This window comes from Phlebotomus papatasi, chromosome 2 (assembly GCF_024763615.1).
Source record: "Phlebotomus papatasi isolate M1 chromosome 2, Ppap_2.1, whole genome shotgun sequence".
Taxonomy (NCBI): Eukaryota; Metazoa; Arthropoda; class Insecta; order Diptera; family Psychodidae; genus Phlebotomus; species Phlebotomus papatasi.
This window is the reverse complement of record NC_077223.1, coordinates 31,047,581-31,070,480: the sequence shown is the minus strand read 5'-3', so window position 1 is coordinate 31,070,480 and position 22,900 is coordinate 31,047,581. Positions and strand designations below refer to the sequence as shown.

Sequence of the window (22,900 nt, the reverse complement as noted above, 5' to 3'; positions counted from 1 at the left end):
AAGCTGGATGAAAAATCATTTATTTTGATTGTGTACGATTCATACACACACGAAAGAAATCGGGATAGTTCAAAATTCGGGCCTTACAATTTCAGATAAAACCATTAAACTATTCACTTAAAAGAGATTTCTTTTGAGTTAGCTGAATTTATTTTATTTCAGTATTAGTAACATAATATAACTATTCAAGTTTGAGAAAAAGATAAAAATATTTTTTTTATCCATTAAATAGGTGAGTGCTCGGATTAGCACACTTGACTGTAATCCACTCATTTCAATATTGCACCAGCACTCTTCGGAAAACGATCTATTCCCATCCCACCTTACACTATATACATTAAGTTTTTCTCGCAGATTTTGTGTATCTATTTTCTTTCTTGTCCTTATTCCGATTCCTCTACATATTCGATGCAATCATCATAACATTCATTAACTGCATCATCTAAGCTCATTACCACATCAGATACTGTTTCAGTATCAGATTCCAATGAATCTGATTCGTCCTCCTCTTGTGAGGCTTGTGATTGTGAGGCTTGTGATTGTGAGGCTTGTGATTGTGAGGCTTGTGATTGTGAGGCTTGTGAGGTACTCGGCGAACTTTGTATTTTCTTCTCGGTGAGCTGTAATTAATTTATAATTAATTTAGTAAATTTTTTTGTAACAATTTGCGATATTAATTTGAAATTTTATCCTCGAAAATTTTACAGGACTTATTTTATAAACTAGAGTAAAGTGATATAATTTTGAATTAGTGTTATAAGTTGGACAAATCGCCGATACAAGTTGGATATGGCTTTTTTCTTGATAAACACAGTACAAAATTTGTTTTTAAGCACAAGGAACCAAATTATAAAACTAAAGCATTAAAATTATAGGAGAAAGTGCCCATGCTTTACACAGTCCCAAGCTTTATAATGACTAAATTTTTCATATGGTTTTCAATAAATATGATTCATTGCACAAATATTTTAAAAACTAGGGGACAGTGTCCTATTTTTAAAATATATTGCGAAGTCATATTTAGTCAGAAATATAGGAAAAAATAGTATTTATAAAGCTTGGGACCATGTAAAGCATGGGCACTTTCCCCTATTTTTTCCTCAGTAAACACAATACTAAGTTTTTATTTATGTTAATATCTATAAAAATAAAAATGAAGTACTAAGTTTAGCAATACAAAAATTGTTCCTGTCCAAATTGTACCATTGCATTTTCCAACTTGTACCACTGTCCAGCTTGTACCACTTTACCCTATTATAGATTCGAACATTATCTAGGGTGGATTAACAACTTATCGCCACTTTTAGGAAAAAGTACAGCAGACTTTCGCTAATTCGGCTCTTTTAAGATCGGGCTATTTTTTAATTCGGGCGGCAGTTAAATTCGAAAAAGGTTTGTTGACATTTTTCAAGTTTGATTATGATTATCAAATCAAGCAAATATGCTCAAATTTGCCATGACTTGTCTTAGTTTTGATGTGATTTTTCATTATTAAGAGGTTACCATGAAATTCATAATAGCAATGAGCACGTAAACTCAATATGAGTATGCAGATGAACAAAAAATCGTTGCATTTCAAACAGTTTGCTGCCCGAATTTCTCTCTCATTCAGCTGACATTTCGATCCTAAATGCCCGAATTTGAGAGAGTCTACTGCAAAATTAATTTAGGTAAAGCTCTTGAACCCTTATTTTACATAAAGTTAGTTAGATATATTGGCTTTAGATTCATCAAGACAATAGTCCTTCAAGTTAACGGTGGACTGCTTAAAAAAACTATTTTTTATTCACAATGTAAAAATAACCACTTCGTCGCCACTTTTTACCATTTCTTGCCAGTTTTGTAAGCACTGTTCGCCACTCATTTGAAAAGATTGAAAATCGATTATTTTGGGCAATATTATGCAAGAAATGCATTCAGTATTTCTTTTTCCTTATGACCACATTATTACTCATATTTAACAATTTTTCTTTACTTTTATTTGAGAAAACAAATTATTAGACTATTGCAAAAGTACACTCGGCTGTTCGTTATCCGGCACTTCGTTATCCGGGTGACAGCTGCCAAACGTTGGCGGTTGATGTATTCAAATTGATTTTTTTACGAAAGATGCAGTTTGTCCACAGTGAATTAATGCATTATTTTGATTTTATCAAAGTTTTTGACACTCAAGCGTGTTACAAAATTAAACATAAAGTGCACCATCGAAGAAAATTCTCTTGTTTTCTGACGGAAAACAAATTCCCACAGAAGAAAATATACAAAAAACGTTGACCAGACTCAAAAACCTAAAATGTCATTTGTCCCCACGTCAGTCGGATAACGAAGAGTCGAGTGTAAACAATGTAGATTTGGCAACTAAGAATGTGCGAATAAGTGAAGGTAGCGTCGCCTATTGAAAAACAATGGCGAGAGGTGATAAAATAATTTCAAAACGTTACCACTTTCCGCCATGTCACATTTTTAAATAAAATAAAAAAAATAAAATAAATATTAGTTAAATAAATACACATTTTATGTATTCTACGAATGTAATTAAATATTCAATAGACAACTTATTTATCGAAAAACGTAAATTTTGTTCGATGAAAATTTGATGACACTTCACATATTTGATAAGAAATATTGGATTCGGTGCATTTGCTTCAGTATTGTTCTAAAAAATGGTCAAAATCTTAAATCCAAAAGAATTATTTTTTTAGTCTATACGTAGCAGCTGTGAAAATAAGTATGCAGCTCAATTATTCCACAAATCGTGATATAAGTGGCGAAAAGTGGGGCACTGGCGAGAAGTGGTGAATCCACCCTAATACTATATAATTCTGTACAAGTCAATAAAAAGAAGTGTCATAGAATTTGCGGAATGCTTAAACTTGTGAGTATGACGCTTTTTCCCTTGAATTAGACTGTTAAAAACCCTTAATTAATCCATTGACAGAATGTATTAGAAATACTATTTTTCATATTTTAAAATGAACTCCTTACAGATAATAAATGATTTTTATAAAAAGGAAAAAGTGTTTTTTTTTCGAAAATGTTCTATATATGAGGAATCAAGAAAATGTTTCATAGACATGAAAAAATATTTAATGCTGTTCACAGGAGAACGCATTCACCATGAAGATGGTTTGTTCACGTGAATTTTTGAATTGACCCAAATAGCAAAATCTTTCTCTAATTTTTTTTTTATCCAAAACACTACCGAAAATTTACTTTTTCTCGACCCTAGTTTTGCGTATACCCAAATCACAAAAGCCTTTCTTCCTAAGACCTCCCCTTCGAATTTTTTTTTGCCCTAAAAGACTTAGATTTTTTACGTGAATTTTTCCACGATGTATTTTTGAATTGACCCAAATAGCAAAATCTGTTTCTCTAATTTTTTTTTATCCAAAACAATACCGAAAATTTACTTTTCCTTGACCCTATTTTTGCGTTTACCCAAATCACAAAAGCCTTTCTTCCTAAGACCTCCCCTTCGAATTTTTTTTGCCCTAAAAGACTTAAATTTTTTTAAATTTGTATGCAAAAAAAATTGTATGCAGTTTTTGAAACACCGTAATATACAGTACCCGCTTTGCTATTTAGATATTTGAGAGACCAAATAAGAGATGTCAGCTATATTATTTGGCTGGATATTTAGAATTTGATAATTTTTAACTTTTTTGTAGGATTAGAAGAAAATATTTTATAGAAGGATCATTTAAAAAGACATCACTAGAAATTTTTTTGTTTTTATGATCCACATATTAAACAAAATATCACAGATTAATTTATTTTCACTACTTTAACTACTCTTTTAAATGAAATCGTCAAGATGTCTTTCAAATAACTCCGATTCAAACAGGAGAGTGGGCATTGTAAATTAGAGATAAGTAAATTCCACGAAATTTCGTGTTTTACGCCTTACATTCAAGCATTCCGTAAAGATGAAACACTTTGCCTTCCTTTCTTTTAGATACACATGCCATGCCTAATTAAAAAGCTATAGGGTCGAAGGAACACATGTTCAGCAGGGAACACCTATTGGCTATTTCGCCATAATATTGAAATTTAATTAATGTATCTAATAAAATATAAGTAATTTGACGTTTTTCAATAATATTCCTTTTTATATAAGGATAGATATTCAATTTGCATATAAGAAATGGTAGAAAATACGGTGCTAAGAGGTCACACGACATGATTTCTTAAAGTACCGATAGGTGTTCTTTTGACCCTATAACAAATTTTATTTAAAAAAAAGGTAAAACAATTTTTTTTTGAATAATTTCACTTACTGCCAAATTCATTTTAACAAACATAAGTTTGTCAACGGTGTCGCTGCCCAGTCGATTCCTCTTGACTGTGTGCACATTTTTTTGCTGAGAAAAAGATCTCTCGCACACGCATGACGTTGGTGGGACTTGTAATATCCTTTGAGCTATTTGGCATAAAGGTGCTTCGGGATAAAAAGCCATCCACCATTGAAGTGGGCTTTGCTTGTTCGTCTCAATGTATTTCCAAACTATTGGAACATTGTACTCTCCGCTTTTCGTCGCGTAATTTGAAATATCGTTTAATATTTCCTCCTCACTGCAACTCGTACTAAGTGAAGCCATAAAATTTATGGCCTCGAAACGATCAGAAGTGGAGAGGGTTTTTCCTAAATATTTAGGATTAAGTAAATAACTGGCTTTGTGAATAGCCTTAATCGCAACCTTCTTTCGCTTTTCGATCACTTCCATCATGTAGTTTTTCTCTCCGTCCAAAAACGACAATTCGCCCATCATCTCCAGTTCACGTAGCATCTCTCTAAATGATGGGTAGCATTCACTTATGTCGCCACGGTCTCCTTCAAATTGAAGGATACGCGTGGTGACAATGCAGATAATGCTTTTCAGCTCAGTAATTTTATCCCAGAAGTCTGAGCCCAGAACAATACTCTGAAGAGCTTGGTTCAGCTTATCTTGTATTGCCATTTCTCTTAGGGTAATTTTGTTTGCCAACAAACTGCTGAGAAATTGCTCCATGCTCAGCCACCTGGTTTTCACCGGTAGTTTCAAAGTGACTGAACTGCGTTTATTAAGTTCAGCTTTTAAAACTTGTTTTAGATTGATACCATTGACGATTGCTTTTCCATCTTGGATAATTTTTTTTATTCTTGCACATTCGAGAACATCTCCCAAAATTAAGTTCAGCGAATGGGCGAAGCAACCATAGCATTGCAAGTTTGGTACTTTTTCCTCAAGTATTGCCCATGCTTTTTTGTTCGCTGCCGCATTGTCGGTTACCAATGCCTGAAACTTTTCTGTCCCATATTTCTCCATTGTAGCGAGTAATATTTTCGCGAGATATTCGCCCGAATGCGGATTGGTGGTTGTGTCAATGGAAGTGATAAACACTGGCTTTGGGGTCATAATTATTATATTGATGATTCCTACAATTGAAACGTGGAGAGAAAATACGTAAGAATATATATATATATATATATAAGAATATATATATATATATATATATATATAAGAATATATATATATATATATAAGAATATATAATACAGCTAGGGCTGTTTATATACAGCATATGGTCGGGGATCTCGTGGTGCAATCGGCAAGCTTTTGGACGGTGAGATCTATAACACGAAACTCACATTTGTAAGTTCGAGTCCCGCTCAGTGCAAACAACTGAATGTATAGAAAAAAAACATCTTCACATGTGATTAGGACGTAGTGGAGTATCTCTACTCGAAAGAGGTCCGGGCCAACGGATGCTTCTTCCGTTGGCATTGACATTGCAAGGAAGGCGCTCCTAGGCGGTAATATACCAGTATAGACAGTAAATACTCATTTTTATTTAATATTTTAGTAAATATATAATAAATTATTAATTAATACAGTGCCCGCTTCGTAATCCGGATAATTGGGAGATAAAATGACAGATGTCCGCTTTGTAATCCGGATGGATTTTTTGAATTTGTTCAACGTCTCAAAAATATAATAGTGTTTTCATTCTAGAATTAGAATAAAAGTTTTAAAAAAGCTTAAAAACACGTAATTAGATAATTCTATGCTATTATAATTAATTTATTAAACAAAAATATCACGGATAATGCATTTTCATTGCTGAACACTCGTGCATACATAACCTCAAAATGATTTTACACTCAGTCCCGGCATTAAGTCCTTCGGGATTATGCACCTGACGGAATTATGCACACACAATCATGCAAATTTGCATACCATCGGGAGTCAATTTATGAAATCATTTTTGAAATACGCCTGAATGCATACTATGGTGCGACGCGGGAAATTTGAAAACATTTTGCTACTTTTTCAGAACAAAATTTTAATTTCTTTTTTTTAAGGTATTTTTTTTTTATTATTCTAACCATTTATTGAAGAACTCTGGCCATGTACTGTTTGTTAATGCATTTATATTGTTGAATTAGTTGAAACATTTGAATCTTTTTGTTTGAACTACTTTTACTCTGCGCGAAATTCGTTCAACGGTCAATTTATTCAAAAGAAAGCCCCTCTAGGTATGCAAATTTTCTCGATGCATAATGCCATTTCGCGCGTTTTAAAATAAAAAATAAGGCATTTAGAGGTATCCGAGCAAGATGTCTTCTATGGCAAAAATGTAGTCCTAAGTGGAGTCTATTGTGTGGTGAAGAGAGTACATTAATATTTAGTTTAGTTTAGTTTATATGATTTTTCAAAAGTTGCTTTTTTAGGTCATTTTTCAGAAATTTTAGTTTGATTTTGTTTTTCCGCCCCCAAGGATTTTTTGAAAAAAATATCACATAATTTTTAAGTTGAAGCACAACTAATTAGCTTTCCAACGGATGTCCATTTATTAAGTTCTGTACTCTAGAACCGGAGGAATAATTGATAATATGAGACAAAACAGCAAAAACAAAAAAAAAAATAATTAAAGAAAATTGTGACGTGTAGGAGAAAAACCAAGAGCAGATTCTTGATCGGGGGACTCGACTCTACCAAACGTACCATGTGAGATCCATGTGGAAAAAATCGTGTTGCATAGTGTAATTAACCTAGTCTTCGACATCAGAGGCTTCGAATGACATCAAAAATTTGACATATTCAAGGTTTTAAAAATCGAAAAGTTGTAAAACATTTTTCCCCTATTTTTTGACCATAGCTGTATATATACGTAATGTGTGTAAATATATGTACAGTGGGTGTCAAAAGTTTGTTACATCATATATGTTCGGAAAACCAGGTGAGAAAAATTACTTTTTATAATTTTTCTTTTTGCAAATTGGTTGCCTATAATCCGTATATCTTATTAATGTATTTTATAAATAATAATTAATCTTATTTCATATGAAAAATACAGTGGGACCTCGATAGAGTCAACCTATTTTTCAATCTAATGAAAAATATTATCTTTGAGTATTGTAGTTTCTTTTCCTAAAAGGGTTTTGCTTTAAAAAAAAATTTAAAATTAATTTTCATAATGAGAATTTAAAAATTCGTAATTTTTGAGCTTAAAAATTTTCTATATAGCAAATAGCTGGAGACTTCCACAAAATATCCTAGATTCCTTCAACCTTCTACTTTGCAAATACGTAAAAATATGAGCAAATAATAACTTCAGGTAGTCAGGAAAAATAATTTTCCTTATGGAACACCGGTGTTCCAATCGTCCTTAAAGGGTTAATATCCAAAAAAGTAGTTAAATAATTTTGTCTAGGGTAATTAATGGTTCACTGAACTTAAAAAACATATATTCTTCATTATCTCTTTCCGTTTGGGCCCCAAGTGAAAAAAGATAAAGACCAGGGAGGCGGTCGTATCGGTTTAAGGCATAAAAAGAGTGAAATATTTTTATTGAAAAATAGGGAACAAATACTAAAATAAATGAATGTTAAACGTTTTTTATGGATGAATGTTGTATGATTATTTAAAAAATAATATTTTTTAGGAAAAAAAACGTCTATAATTTTTATAATTAGACGTGAATGAAGCTCAATGTGTTTCAATGTTTTAAACTAATAGGTCGCAGGCTAGGTATGAAAACATCACCTTCTTGTATGATTTGAAGGTTCCTTGAAATACATTGCTCATCTTATGGTTTTATTTTACGATCTGGCGCATTAAACGACGAATAAGGGAATTCATTATCACTGTTGAAGTCTGCTTCTTTATCAATTTCGCTTAATTCGCAGAAATCGACCATTTTACTCATTCTGGACAGTTTCGTGTAAACTCAATTGTCTTCCATGATTAATATCTTGTGCAATAATAATATATTTTACTAGAACAAGCAAAAAAAATTAAATAAAAAGAAATCTATAATTTTTGAAAATTTTACACCTAAACCGATAAGACTGCCCACAGGCGGTCTTCCTTTTTTTTATTCTTAAACTCATACTTTTAGTTTTTTTACACTTATAAATTGAAATATACAAAATAGAAGAGCATATCTTTCAGAAAAGATTACCTTAAAAACATATTTTTTGCACTTTAAAACGAAAAATGTCGCGAATAACATTTTGTTGTTTTTTCTGTGACCTGTTACACAAAACTGAAGATGGTAAGCAAACGCATGGTCAAAATGAGTTCAGCTTCAGAAAATAAGTGAGTAAGACTATAACTGAAGACACTGTAGATATTTCAACTTTAAATAAGTAATATTACCGCATTAAATGCAATTTATAGAATGACCGCCCAGAGGCTGTCTTACCTGTTAGAGGATTTATAAGAGGAACTAATCTATTTGAATCAAAATAATAAATTGAATTGGTTGCTACTTAGGATGAGACCTTCGGAAACTAGGCTAAATCTTTAGCCTTAAAAGGGTCTTACTCTCCATGTGGTAATTTTGAAGTTTATCCACGACGTTAAATTAAGAAAATGGTGTGTAAAAGTTTTATTTTTACTTTTTTGAGAAGAGCCCCGGAAGATATTTAATTGTTGAAAATTCTGATGCAATTAATGTTATTAATTAGAATTTGTTTTAAACTTTTATTGTATGAAAGATGAGATTGATAGTTATTCTTTTCGTTATGACGTAACTATGGCTCTAAACTTTACAAAAAGAGCAACAAAACCAATTTTTCTCATTTTCTTATTGTTCTGAAAAATGGGCACTAAATGTTTGGAGATATCTATTTGAAGTCTTCCGATGACCCCCCAATAAGTCAACCTGGGTATTATTATTATGACCCTCATTTCCTACCCACCCCTCCACTTCATCTACATAATCTGTTTTTTGTGATTACAGGAAAACACGTCATACGGGATCATAGGGTTTAATCAAAAAATCTTAATACAAGAGAACTTTCAATCGGTCAAAACGCTTAAAATCTCGAAAAGAAAATTATTTTGTCGAAAATTGATTACACGGTTAATATACCAACTTTATCATAATATACAGTGGGTGTCAAGTTTATTGCCTGATGCATGTTTGAGAAATCAAGTGAAAAAAATTAGTTTTTCAAATGAAGCAACAAACTTTTTATTTTCAAAAATGACCAACTTTTGGAAAACAATTATTTTTGATATGAAATAAAATTATTCATTTTTTTTTTTAAATTCAAATGATATATACGGATTACAGGGAAATCATCTGCAAAAAGAAAAAATTGAAAAAGTGATTTTTTCTATCATTTTTTTTCACTTGATTTCTCAAACATGCAGCAGGAAACAAACTATTGACACCCCTTGTAGTTTTTCCCGTGTTAGAAATGTTACATTGATACAACAAAACATTGATTATAATCTCGAAAAAGTCATACAATATTATTAGTTCAATAATAATGGAAAAGTCGAGGTCCCTCTGTAATTATTTCCTAAAAGTTTATTATTTTTCATGAGTCAAAAGTTTGTTACGTCAATTGTTAAAGTACCTCGAAAAGATGAAATGCGTGCACTTAACTTCTTTTAATCTCGTTATATTTTAAAGTAATGTCATTTGATAATTAAATAGTACATTTGCACATTTTTAAAATTTTCAATGGTCAATATGCATATAAATAAGATGATAAGAAATAAATTGTTTTCTGTTAGTTTAAAATTTAGGTTAAAATGGAAAGTTACATGAAGTTAAAACAAGAGAAATTGTCCAGAAATACTGCCGGAATGAATCTGCGTCGCCTGCATCATAAATTTTCTGTATTGGATGGAAAACCCTTCCGAATGTACATAAAATCGTCAAAATTTATAGTGATAAAACATAAGTACATATGGAAAATGCTACTGGCCGGAACCAGACCCAGGACTTTGCCTCAGAAAGTTGATAAGTGCATTGTAAGTATATCTGATAATGACACCATGATATCTGTTCCAAAAATCAGAATCAGTTGGTTTATTGAAAGGATTACGCTTCTTATTTTTACAAAAATTGAGCTGAAATTGAAAAAAATGGCAAGAATGGTTGAGTGACTCCCGGGATTTTTATGGATAAACAGTTCTAATATGAATAAAAAGTTGTATTTCTACTAAAAACACGTTAAAAAAGTTAATTTGCAATATTTTAACCACATTAGTCTTGCGTACCCGTGAAATATGAAGAGCCAGCCAAACATTCACACGATTTTTTTTTGCAATTTCAGCTTGATTTTTGTAACAGTAGCGACGTGTATCCCTTTGGTAACCAACCAACTTTGAATTTTTGGAACAGATATAATGAGGTCACTATCAGAGATACTTACAATGCAGTTATCAACCTTCTGAGTCAAAAACCTGGGTCTGGCCAGTAGCGTTTTCCATATGTACCTATGTTTTATCACTATAAATTTTGTCGATTTTATGTACATCCTGAAGGGATTTTCCATTCAATACAGAAAATTTATGACGCAGATTCATTCCGGCAGTATTTCTAGACAATTTCTCTTCTTTTAACTTCTTGTGACTTGCCATTTTAACCTAAATTTTAAATTAACAGAAATGTTATTTTTTATTTTTTATCACAATGCAATGTTTATATGCATGTAGCGAGAGGGATTTACGCATGAAAAATGTCTATTTATTCGCACTAAATTCTCTCTCTAAATAATTTAATCGAAGAGGACATACCTGATCAAATATCGCGGTAATACTTAATTTCTTCGGCTCCTTCTCGTCGTCTTCCCCCCTTCTACTATGGCGTCGTGCGCCATCTTCCGCAAATTTTTCTAATCTTCCCACATGCATATATTGACCATTGAAAATTTTAAAAATGTGTGCATTTCATCTATTCAAAGCACTCTTCCAATTGACGTAACAAACTTTTGACGCATAAAAAATAATAAACTTTTGGATAATAATTATTTTTCATATGAAATAAGATTAATTATTATTTATAAAATACATTAATATTATACATACATACAAAATAATACAAAATACGTTTTCTTTCTTTTTCCCACCTGGTTTTCCGAACATACATGACATAACAAACTTTTGACACTCACTGTATATGGCCGATTGTATCAGAAACTGGGCTAACAGCATTTCATTTGTGTTTGTCGCGATGCAATGCGTCGTTTGCAATGCATGTAGACACAGAGCAAGTTATCCCAGTTACGGTCCAACCAACGCGACAATATATTGATGGCTCCATTTCATATTCTATTAAGTCTACTTAGAATTATATACTTCAAGGGATTACCTTTTTCTGGGATCAAGCTCTACAACTTGTGAAAATTTCGTGGTCAAATAGTATTCGGGTGACGTGAAAAATTCCATTTAGAAAAAATTACACGGGCTTCATATGATTTTGTCAACTACAAATAATAGCTCTCCTGAAAAGTCGTCATTCCGAGATATCATATAGTATGCGTAAGAGAAGAGTTTATAATCTGGGACAGGGTGCATATAAGCACTAATGTTCGAAGCTTAAAGTTCAATATTTTCAATATAAATTTAAGTTTTTTGTTACTTCCTTTTCAGAAGTGTTGTTTGGGACTTTGACAAGGAGTTTATAGTCTTTGCTTTTTCTAAAATTAATCTTAATATGTTTAAAAATGTATAAATATGTAAAGATAAATTTGACTATAATTTTGGTCACATTGCTTGTAATTTTGGATAGCTAATCCGCCTTAATAGGATGCCCATTGTTGTTCATTTAAAGGACTTAACCTAACAAATCCCTTTCTTATTATTATTAAGAAACCTTAGAATGTTTTAAGGAGCCCTGAATCTTTCCAATAAATCATTAAAGAGAGTTAACTTTAATACTCCAAGTACGCGCGGATTCACCCATTGCTCTGACTTTCCGGGACTATTTTAAGGCTTTTTGCACTGCATCTCATTCATAGAGAATGAGATGCAGTGAAATTCGTTGAGAATGAGAATGATGATCCTTTGTTTCTTAAGGCATTTTTACAAATTTTATGATTGAACTGTGCGTGATTTTAGGCGCATTCTTAGTCTTTTATGATTGAACTGTGCGTGATTTTAAGCACATTCTTAGCCGTTTCATGATTGAGCTGTGTGTGGTTTTAGGCACACTCTTAACCGTTTAATGATTCAGCTGTGCGTGTTTTTAAGCACAATCTTAATCGTTTTATGACCTATTCGATAAAAATTAGTCTTATTGAAACATCTTGAGCTTCATTAACTTTTAATTATAAAAATTATAAACGTTTTTTCCTTAAAAAATTATGATTCTTATATAATCATACAACATTCATCCATAAAAAACGTTTAAAATTCATTTATTCTACTATTTGTTCACTATTTTTCAATTAACCCTCTAACGGTGTTTTCTTTAATATGCGAAAAAAAAGTTCTAAAACAATGTTTTCTAGGATAATTATGATCCAATAAAGTCGAAAAAACCATGCATTTTTCATTATCTCTTTTAGTTTAGGCGCTAGGAGAGAAAATATAAAATTTTTTTGGAACTCTTTTTGCTTCTAAAATTCACATTTTTAGCTTTTTCAAATTTTTTAAATAAAATATACAAAGTAGAATGACATATCTTTCAGTAAAAAATAAATTTATTTTAGCCAGATAACTTTAAATCGGTATTTTTATGGAATTTGGAAATGAGTTTTCTTGCACAAATATTTTTTGTTGCTTGTTCTCTGACCTGTCACACAAAACTGGCAATAGCAACAAAACGAAGAGTCAAAATGAGTTCAAACTTTCAAGAGATGTTTATAAGACTATTACCGAGGACACTATAGTACTTTTAAATAAATAAAACCTTTACTTTCGCTGTAAATGTGATTTTTGTGAAGACCACCTGGAGGCGGTCTTACCCGTTAGAGGGTTAAAATATTTCAGTCTTTTTATGCCTTAAACCGATATGACCGCCTCCAGGCGGTCTTTATCTTTTCTCACCTGGCGCCCAAACGGAAAGAGATAAAGAAGAATTGATGGTATTTTTGAGTTCAGTGGGCCATTAATTACCCTAGACAAAATTATTTAACTACTTTTTTTGGATATTAAAGAAAACATCGTTAGAGGGTTAATGATTCAGCTGTGCGTGTTTTTAAACGCAATCATAATCGTTTTATGACTGAGCTGTGCGTATTTTTGAGGATGATCTTATTCTTTTTATGGTTCAGCTGTGCGTGTTTTCAGCACAATTTTATGCGTTTTGTGATTCAGCTGTTCGTGTTTTCAAGAGAATTTCTATTGTTGTAAATATCATCTAAGTCTATTTTCAGCATAATTTTAACCATAACCATGTAATGGTAAGCTGTATAGCTGTATAGCTGAATAGATTTAAGATTTTCAAAAATAGAGGGCATGTGGTTATGGGTTTGTCACTTTAAAAAAGGCGATTTTCTAACATTTCCTTCAATTTAAAATCTCAATCAAACTCAACCGACTAGCCATTACAATTTTCTTTTCTCAGATGATGAAATGGAAGTATTAAGGTAAAAACTACAATAAAATTTCTATAATTTAGGTGCGGTTAAAAATTTAGGTGAGGTTATGGTTTTGTCGCGCACTTTAGTACAACGACAACCTCTAAAGATTGAAAAAAGCTAATAAATTATTAAATTTAAAGAAACAAAAGAAATGGCCGAAATTTTTACGCACAAACCTTAATCTTTTTGTCATCTATAAAATAAGGTTTTAAATTTATTTTGTGAGCAAAACATGCTTTCATGAAACGTTAACAAAAACAAAACTTGGAAACTTTACTATTTAGAATTTTGATACCTTCGGAAACTGGGCTAAACCTCAGATCTGAAACCTGCATAATCTTTAAGATGCCATTAATATCGCCAACATACGGCAATATTATAGTCACTCTTATCCTCTATATGGCCAAATAGGGTCGAAGAAACACCTATTGGCACTTTAGGAACCGCTATATTGGCACCCTATTTTGTATCATTTGGGATATGAAATTTGAGTATATATTATAGGAAAAGGTAAATTAATGAAAAAACGCCATTACTTGCATTTTTTTAGATACAGTGCCCGCTGTCTAATCCGGAGCGCCGTAATCCGGACGAGTTATCGACGGTTACATTTAAAATCATTTTAAGGTCATGTATACATGTGTGTTCAGCAATAAAAATGAATTATCCTGTAAAGTTTTTGTTCAATAAATAAAGTATAATAGTATAGAATTCTCTAATTATGCCTTTTTAAGCTTCTTTAAAGCTTATATACTAATTCTCGAAAAAAAATCTTGTATTATATTTTCGAGACGTTGAACGAATTCAAAAAATCCATCCGGATTACGAAGCGGGCACTGTATAATGATTAGATATTTAGACATAATTGCCAAAAGGAGATCTTTCGACCGTACTATTTATTAAATTTGTCATTAATTCAATTCCATTTCTTTTACTATAGCAATCAAAATAAAATAGATTTTATATAACAATGAAAATTCTTGAAATTTTTAATGCATTTGAAATGTTCTTAATGACTTCTTTAAATGGTTTGGGTAAATTTAAAATTTTATGATAAATTCTAAAAATTTCATTAAACTTTTCTCAAATTTGAAATTGATTTTAAGAGAGTTATTTGAAATTAGCGAATTTCTAAATTAATCGTGTATTTTTGTTTTTGTTTTCGTAAAACTTGAATATCTCAGTGTTACCCGAAAATATGGTAATAATCAAATTTTCACTACTTGTAGAGCTCAATCTCAGAAATACATAACTTTCCCTTCAGACTAATATAATTCTACATCGACTTTAATCAATATGTAACGAAACCCTCCATATGTTTTGCGTAATCTTTGAGTTTAAGCATAAAAAATTGATAAGTATTAAGATTTGAAATAAGTTGAAACATTCGTTACCATTATTTCGCACATTTGTCCAACCGTCGCACATGATGGACAAAACAGAGGCTTTGGTGATTATTTCATTAATATTTTGTTCAATCCTTTTATACTCCTTGACTAACAATGTCCCCGACAATTGCTTCCTTGATGGTGGTGTGTATTCAGGCCTCAATGTCTGGATGAACTTTTTAAAATATTGGTTTTCCGATAGCATAAATGGAGATGCTGTAGCATATACAGCTCTGGCAAATTCGTCATCTAAATGGCTCTGTAATTAAAAAGGAAGAAAAACAATGAAAAATCACTTTATTTGTTAACTTGCTAGAAATTTACAAAAATGTGATTAACACCCTTTTGTAACAGATATTACAATAATATGCTGGTATAGAATACTGGCATAAGAGCTAAAACTAACGATATAATAGAAACAGGTAAAAATCTAATATAGTGCAATGTCGATTCAGGTAGGCAAATTTTCACCTTCATAATCTGAAACATTTTTTAATCTAATATTATATTTTTGTTATTCCGATTATGCCCAAAACACTCGTGATCCGGAAAACGGGGCATCAAAAAAGACGCCTCGCGCGTAATTTCTAACTTACAATTTTTGAAAAAAAAAATTAGGGCAGACTGGGGCAAAAAGTCATTTCGCGCAGTGCATATTTTTAAGCACAATTTTATCCGTTTTATGATTGAGCTGTGCGTATTTTTAAGCGCAATTTTAATCTTATTATGAATCAACTGCGCGTATTTTCGAGCGCATTTGTAATCTTTTTATGATTGAGCTGTGCGTATTTTTTAGTGTAATTTTAATCGTTTTATGAATCAGCTGTGCGTATTTATAATTGGAATTTTAGTCATTTTATGATTGAGCTGTTCCTATTTTTAAACGCATTATCCGTTTTATGATTGAGCTGAGCGTATTTTTAAGCGCATTATTCATTTTATGATTGAGCTGTGGGTATTTTTTAAGTGCACTATCCGTTTTATGATTGAGCTGTGCGTATTTTTAAGCGCATTATCCGTTTTATGATTGAGCTGTGCGTATTTTTAGGCGCACTATCCTTTTTATGATTGAGCTGTGCATTTAAGCGCATTATCCGTTTTATGTTTGAGCTGTGCGTATTTTTAAGCGCATTATCCGTTTTATGTTTGAGCTGTGCGTATTTTTAAGCGCACTATCCGTTTTATGATTGAGCTGTGCGTACTCTTAAGCGCATTATCTGTTTTATGATTGAGCTGTGCGTATTTTTAAGCGCAATTTTAATCATTTTATAATTGATTTGCGCTTATTTTTAAACTCTTTGCGATAAAAGATTCCTGAAAAAATAATGAATTTGACTATTCATCTCGTTTTCTGCGTTGCAAAATCAATGCTGGAATTTTACATCAACTTTCCAAAAGAAATTTATAGTATATATACATAAAAATATGTATTTCAGAAAGCTCTACTTCTAATTCTTTTTATTAGTAGTAAAATAAATTTTAAAATATGTTTAACGGAGAATGTAAAAATCTTAATAATAAAATATTTTTTAACCTTAGTTATCTCGCAGAAACCCTGTTAAATAATTAGAACTCAAAAACGATATTTTGTTCCGTTTCTTGGAACATATTTGTGAAACCGTCAAGCAAATCTATCGTTGGTTAAGTTGAAGAGAAGAAAAATTCAAATAATAATATGCAAACTGAAGATTTCACTGTGGGAGCTTGCAAAAAATAAATATACAATTTTTTATTTTCACCCCGTTCTGCCTAAATTTAAAAAAAAAAAATTGAAAAGAGATGAGAATGAAGTACGAGAATTCTCTGCCCAGAACATTTCTGGGGATAGTCACCATGTGGATGGGCTCAGAATCCGAGCAGTTCTGGAATGTTGTTTTATGTTCAGAAACTCTGAATTTGCTAACATATTTCCTTAACCTAATGTACTACTTTGACACATTTTTAGGTAAAATATCAAGTTTTTATTTACTTAATTTTTCGTTAGTTTGGTGAGTTTTAATTTTTTTTTGTTTTAATGCATTCCTAAATTTACTTGGGCTTTTTTCTTGGTCATCACTGTACCACACGCTGAAACCAAAAGCATGACTCTCCTAAATTTAAAAGTGTTATGATCTACCTGTTTTCAAAAATCCGATTCTCTAAATTCAAACGAATACTGTTCCCTGCAGTACTGAGCGAAATTTACTCTACATTTTTTAAACTATCACACTCTATTATAAAAAAAATCAGGCGTAAAATTTCTCTAATATAGAGTAAAATAGTTTTAAATTCTTGATGTCTACATTAAAAATCATGTTTCTTAAATTTTTCTATCTCAGAATTTTCCTCTGTGCACGAAAAGAGTTGTGACTGGTGGGCAAATGTTTGCTGATTTGACGTACAATTTAATTTAATCATTCTAAAGAAAAAACGGTTCTGGAACCGATTCCATGGCTTGGACCCGGTTCCTAAACCCGTGAAAAAACCTGGTGGGTACCCGGGTACTCAGGAACCGGGTACCCGGCGCTGCGACCACTAACTGCAGGGTAGCATCACAAAAAATGTATTTACAGTGACAATTGTGGTTTTATTGATTTAAAATTGATGTAGTGTCCTTGGTAATAGTCTTATTAACATCTTTTGAAAGTTTGAACTCATTTTGACACTTCGTTTAATTGCTATCCAAAGTTTTGTGCGACAGGTCAGAGAACAAGCAACAAAAAATTTTTGTGCAAAAAAACTCATTTCCTGTTTCACGAAAAATACCGATTTAGTTATCTGACTAAAATAAATTTATTTTTTATTGAGAGATATAGGGGAAATGCTTCTAATTTTGTCCAGTTTCTTATTTTGGACACTTTGAGGATAACATTGGACACTAAAAATAAATTGATTAAAATGATGGATTTTTATTCCAATATTTGATGAATAATGAATTCTATCTAAATATTTGTTCTTTTTGGAATATTTTAACACTAAATACGTTAAAATTTGAATATGATTTGAGTTGAAATTGCTTTGTTGAAAATTCAGTGTGAGCAATTGCTTACGAGAAATATGACAGAACTTCGTGGCTTACTTCAGTCTTATTTAGTTTTGGTGAAGTACTAACAAAGTTTGTTCGCTGTTTTTGAGTGATATTATTGAATATTCATTAAATATTGTGTTGATTCACGTTACTGATGATTTGTACATTTGACCTGAAGTGAGATTTGCCTTGTGAATTATATTTTTCGTGTGAAAAATGGGAAATTTTTTAAGACATTCACCAGTGAGGTGATGATTCTTATTTTGGACAGGTGTTTTTCTCACGAAATTTCGTGAAGTTTTAGCTTTTGTGATGACTAGGTTGGACAAATGCCTGGAGAAATGAAGGAGCATCATCTCTACGAAAGAGATGCAGTGAGAAATGCCTTGAAAGGCTCCCGGAAAGGGCAGGGAATGAGCGAATCCGCACGTACTTGGAGTACCGAAGTCAACTCAGTTTAATGAATGATATGGAAAGTTTCTGGGCTTCTTGTGACATTCCACGTTTCCCTTACATGACCAGGAAGAGGACTTGGTAAGATTGGTTCATAAAATGAAGAACAATGGGCATCCTGTTGAGGCGGATTATCTGTCCAAATTTACAGACAAGTTGTAAAAATTAATAACCAAGTTGTCCAAAATAAGAGTCAAATTCACCTCTACATATCAATTCATTTTTAAACGTATTAAAACTAATTTTAGTAAAAATGAGATGATAAATAGCTTGCCAAGTTTCTAAACAATCCTTCTGAAAAGAGAGTAACAAGAAAAGTCAATTAGTATTGAAAATATGGCACTTCAAACTTAGGATATCGATGCTTATATGCAGACTGTCCAAAATTATAAGCACTTCCCCTATATATCGTTCTACTTTGTAAATTTTAATTAAACAAATTGAAAAAATTAAAATGTAAATTTGAGAAGCGAAAAGGGGGGTTTCTAATTTTGTTTTTATATTTTCGCACCTAGCGCCTAACCTAGAACAGATAATGAAGATTGGATGATATTTTTGAGTTTAAAGGACCATAATTAATCTAGAAAAAAAATATCTCACTACTTTTTCTTGCATATTTAAGAATTAGACGTTAGAGGGTTAATAAATCCATACAAAATCATCGCTTTACTACACTGTTAGAAAAAAATAAATAAATCTTAACATTTTATTTTTTGATGAATTGCTTTTATTCTAAAAATATTATTTTTATTTTGATTTATTCTTGAAATCATTAGAAATAAATATTGAAATTAATTTCCTACAGTTTGCAAATTTAATCTGCAAAATTCTAAGAAAAATACTTAAAGTTATTCGAAAAATTCTTATTTTCAGTCACGATTTGTAAAAATTGAAAAAGGACTTCCTAATTTTCAACGGATTTAGACAAATTTGCACTTTTTTGAAAGATTTTTTTAATTCTGAACCCGACTGCATCGGTCACAATCGGTTATGGATCGGGAAAGTAATGATAATAGATTTATTTTGAAAATACTGTTTTTAGCAATTTTTAGTCTTTTGACCCAATTCAAACGGTAAGAGATATCAACTTTCGGTCTTCGATTACCCCTCCTCAAATGACATTATCTCGAAACTAGTCTCTTTAGTCCGCCCCTCCTTCCCTTCAAAAATAAGGTTTTTCTAATTTTGCAAAAAATTAGCCCTGACGATTTCATTCATTTTTGGATATACTTTGGAGGTAGTCTAGCTGAACATTCCGTTCATAGACACCTATCATCGGAAAAATCACCATCTTAAATTATTCAAGGTCAAAGCTTAATTTTCATCCTATTTGGTCAATCAATTAATTCAAAGGTTAATGTTTTTTTGAAGCCCTCTTCTTGAACAAAGATGGTTTTGAGGTGATTTATAGACAAATTAAAATCAACAATAATTTTATATGCACAAGAAAAAATTGGGAAAAGGTATATAAGGCAGAGCTCTCTCGACCTCGAGAGAGTTCGTGCAACTCGCAAAGCCTCGGACGCTTTGCCACCCCTTTTTCTCACAGTGTATTAATTTGGCAGACGAAGAAGAAAATAAAGGAATTTTGGGTAGAATACGAGTGTTAATTACATACTCTCCGGAAAATCTTATTTGGGATGAAGGGAAGAAGAGCAGTGCAGATATCCAAGCAACACGTCATCGAGTTCTATAGAAGGATCCTGCACTTCATGCAATATGTCCAGGAGCAAAAATACCTCTCTGCCGGGGGAATAATTTGGACAACCGTGAAGACTATCGTGAGTTCTTGGAGATGAAAACGTGTCTTAGACTACGAAAAATTCATCATCATGTCTTACCCAGAGGCATAACCTGGTGAATTGGGGACTCATTGTGTATTCAGGTAATTGATCCAGGTGACCAAGGAATTTTGTGACTATAAAGACGACTATCCAGAAAGATAAACACGCCAAACAGAAATCTCTGGGTAAATTGTAGCAGGGGTTAGGAAAGGAACGGAGCAATCCAGGAGTTTTTTGTGTGCTTGTGGTGCGGTGTTCATAAATTACGGGGACTGCGTAGATGGCGGTACTACCAAGGCGCATCATCAAGAAGACACAGCGTCTCCTGCAAGAGCCAGTGCATGGTATCATTGCTGTGTACCAGACGAAAGCAATTCCCGGTACATTCATGTGATTGTCACGGATCCGGAGGATAGTCGATTTGAGGGGGACCTCTTTAAATTGGAATTGTTCCTGTCGGAAGATTGTCCCTTGTAGGCACCAAAGGTTCGCTTCATCACTAAGATCTACTATCCCAATATCGAATTTGTTTGGACATTCTCAAGGACAGGTGAAGTCAAGTCCTTCAGATTCGCATTGTCCTCCTATCGATCCAAGCCTTACTCAGTGCCCTAAGTCCCGATGATCCACTAATAAATGATGTTGCTGAACTGTGGAAGATCAATGAGACCGAAGCCATTTGCAATGCTCGTGAATGGACCCAACGCTATGCCATGGACAATTAAATCCAGCCGCGACACCTTCTAGCACCTGCCCTGCTCCTCCAATATCCCTAAATTCCCCAATCCTGACACTCCCTACTCTCCTAACGTCCTAACTCACATCGCGCACTATGAAAAATAAATGTAATTTAATTTTAAATATTATACTCACAATGATATCTACTATGTTGTCGGGTTTCTACTCTGAAAGATTCCTCAGGGAGGCCAAAGCTTATCGCCCGGCAGAGACCCAGCTCTGTGCCCCCATCCGAACACTTCCAGGCCATGTTATTGCGACTGACTGATAGTGTCTTCTGTCAGGCAATCCCCCACACGGCGGGCAACAAAACTACCACCAGTAAAAAGCTGCTTGGAGCGAGAGGCGGGAAATCTAAATTTCCCGCGAACAGGGAAAGGAAAGGGATTCCATCAGCCGGGCTGTATTTCGCTATCAGGTGGAAAATCTCAACTATAAATAGAAATTTTATTCTTTCATGATGACAAACTACCAAACACTTTACGTGTGTCGTTGTTGCTCCCCATTGTTGAAACCCCATGTTCTCATAAATGCTGATTCGAATGATTTTTTACCTTCCTGAACCTCTTGAGATTTCCTATTTCCTACTCAAGACTGAGACTAGCTGAGACGTAATTGTATGCACATTGTACAGAGGATACCTGCTATTAGGATGTGATTGTCAGGAAGATGGTTCATGTACCAAATCTTCTGCTCAATTCTACAGCTTCTACTTCTATATTTCCTCTGCTAAATAAAACCTAAAAATGAGGTTATGTGGAGGGATTTCTTTGGAGAAATTTTATGTTTGGAGCGTTTGGAGCTAACATACAGAAATTGGAACTATTGTCACTCACATTAGCCCTCAAGCGACTCAAGCGCACTGAGAGTATTCTCCAGATAGCTCATCGTCGTGAAATGACTGATAAAACGGGCAAATACGATAAAATGGGATGTTTACGGAGTTCCGGAAACATCTGATGGATAAATTTCACCTTTTGCCCGTCTTGCCAGTGAAGTAGGAAGTTAAAAAAAAACACTCACCTTTTGTACCCCGGAAATAGCCACCCTTGCCGACGCCTGCTGCTTTTCCGCCGGGGATTTTTTGCTTGTACCTCCAGATTTCGGTGACGCTTTTGTATCTGTAATGGAAACAATAAAAATATTTAGATTATTGCAGATTTTCTTACCGTCTTGGAAAGTATTTGTAGGTTTTCTTACCTTCATCAAAAGCTTGTTTCACCTCTGGAGGTACGTTGGGGCACCTCAGCAGCAAGTGTTCTTTCATGCGAAAGGCATTTCCGGTGATACACCAGTCGCAGAAAGAACACTTCTGCTTCTTGGTGCCCCCTTCAGATGTAAAGTGACCCCAAACTCTTCCACGGGGCTTCATTATATCGAATGCAATGGAATCACAATTTCACACACTGAAGCGCGAGAAATACTAAAATGGACGCACCGCGCGAAAGAGGTGATGGTGAATTTCGGTGGTGAATATCACATCGTGAATCTTCGGGAATGGTCGGATTTAATCGTGAAATTTCATGAATTTTCACTCGGTGAATATTCACTGTGACTTTCATGAATTTTCACTATGAAATGTCAGTGACAATTTCAATGTGCCATCTCTACTCTACTGTATAAGGAAACTTCCTCAGACAATTCCGAGCTTTGTCCATGTGACTTAGACCAATTTGTTAGTGGGATGGGAAAAATCCACCACTGCAATGGCGCCTTTTAG

The 22,900-nt window shown here is 32.9% G+C and overlaps 1 protein-coding gene and 1 pseudogene across 1 annotated transcript; one reads left to right on the top strand and one right to left on the bottom strand.

The window, feature by feature from the left end:
- Positions 1-135: 135 nt before the first annotated feature.
- Positions 136-22,777, bottom strand: LOC129803462 (uncharacterized). The gene is made up of 4 exons (XM_055850045.1): positions 21,316-22,777; positions 15,205-15,457; positions 4,278-5,416; positions 136-620 (listed from the first exon to the last, which is right to left on the bottom strand). Exons 2-4 carry the CDS (start codon positions 15,401-15,403, stop codon positions 384-386), a joined length of 1,575 nt encoding a protein of 524 aa, XP_055706020.1. The 5' UTR covers positions 15,404-15,457; positions 21,316-22,777; the 3' UTR covers positions 136-383.
- On the top strand, positions 20,139-21,340 carry LOC129803463 (ubiquitin-conjugating enzyme E2 N-like; annotated as a pseudogene).
- Positions 22,778-22,900: the final 123 nt, after the last annotated feature.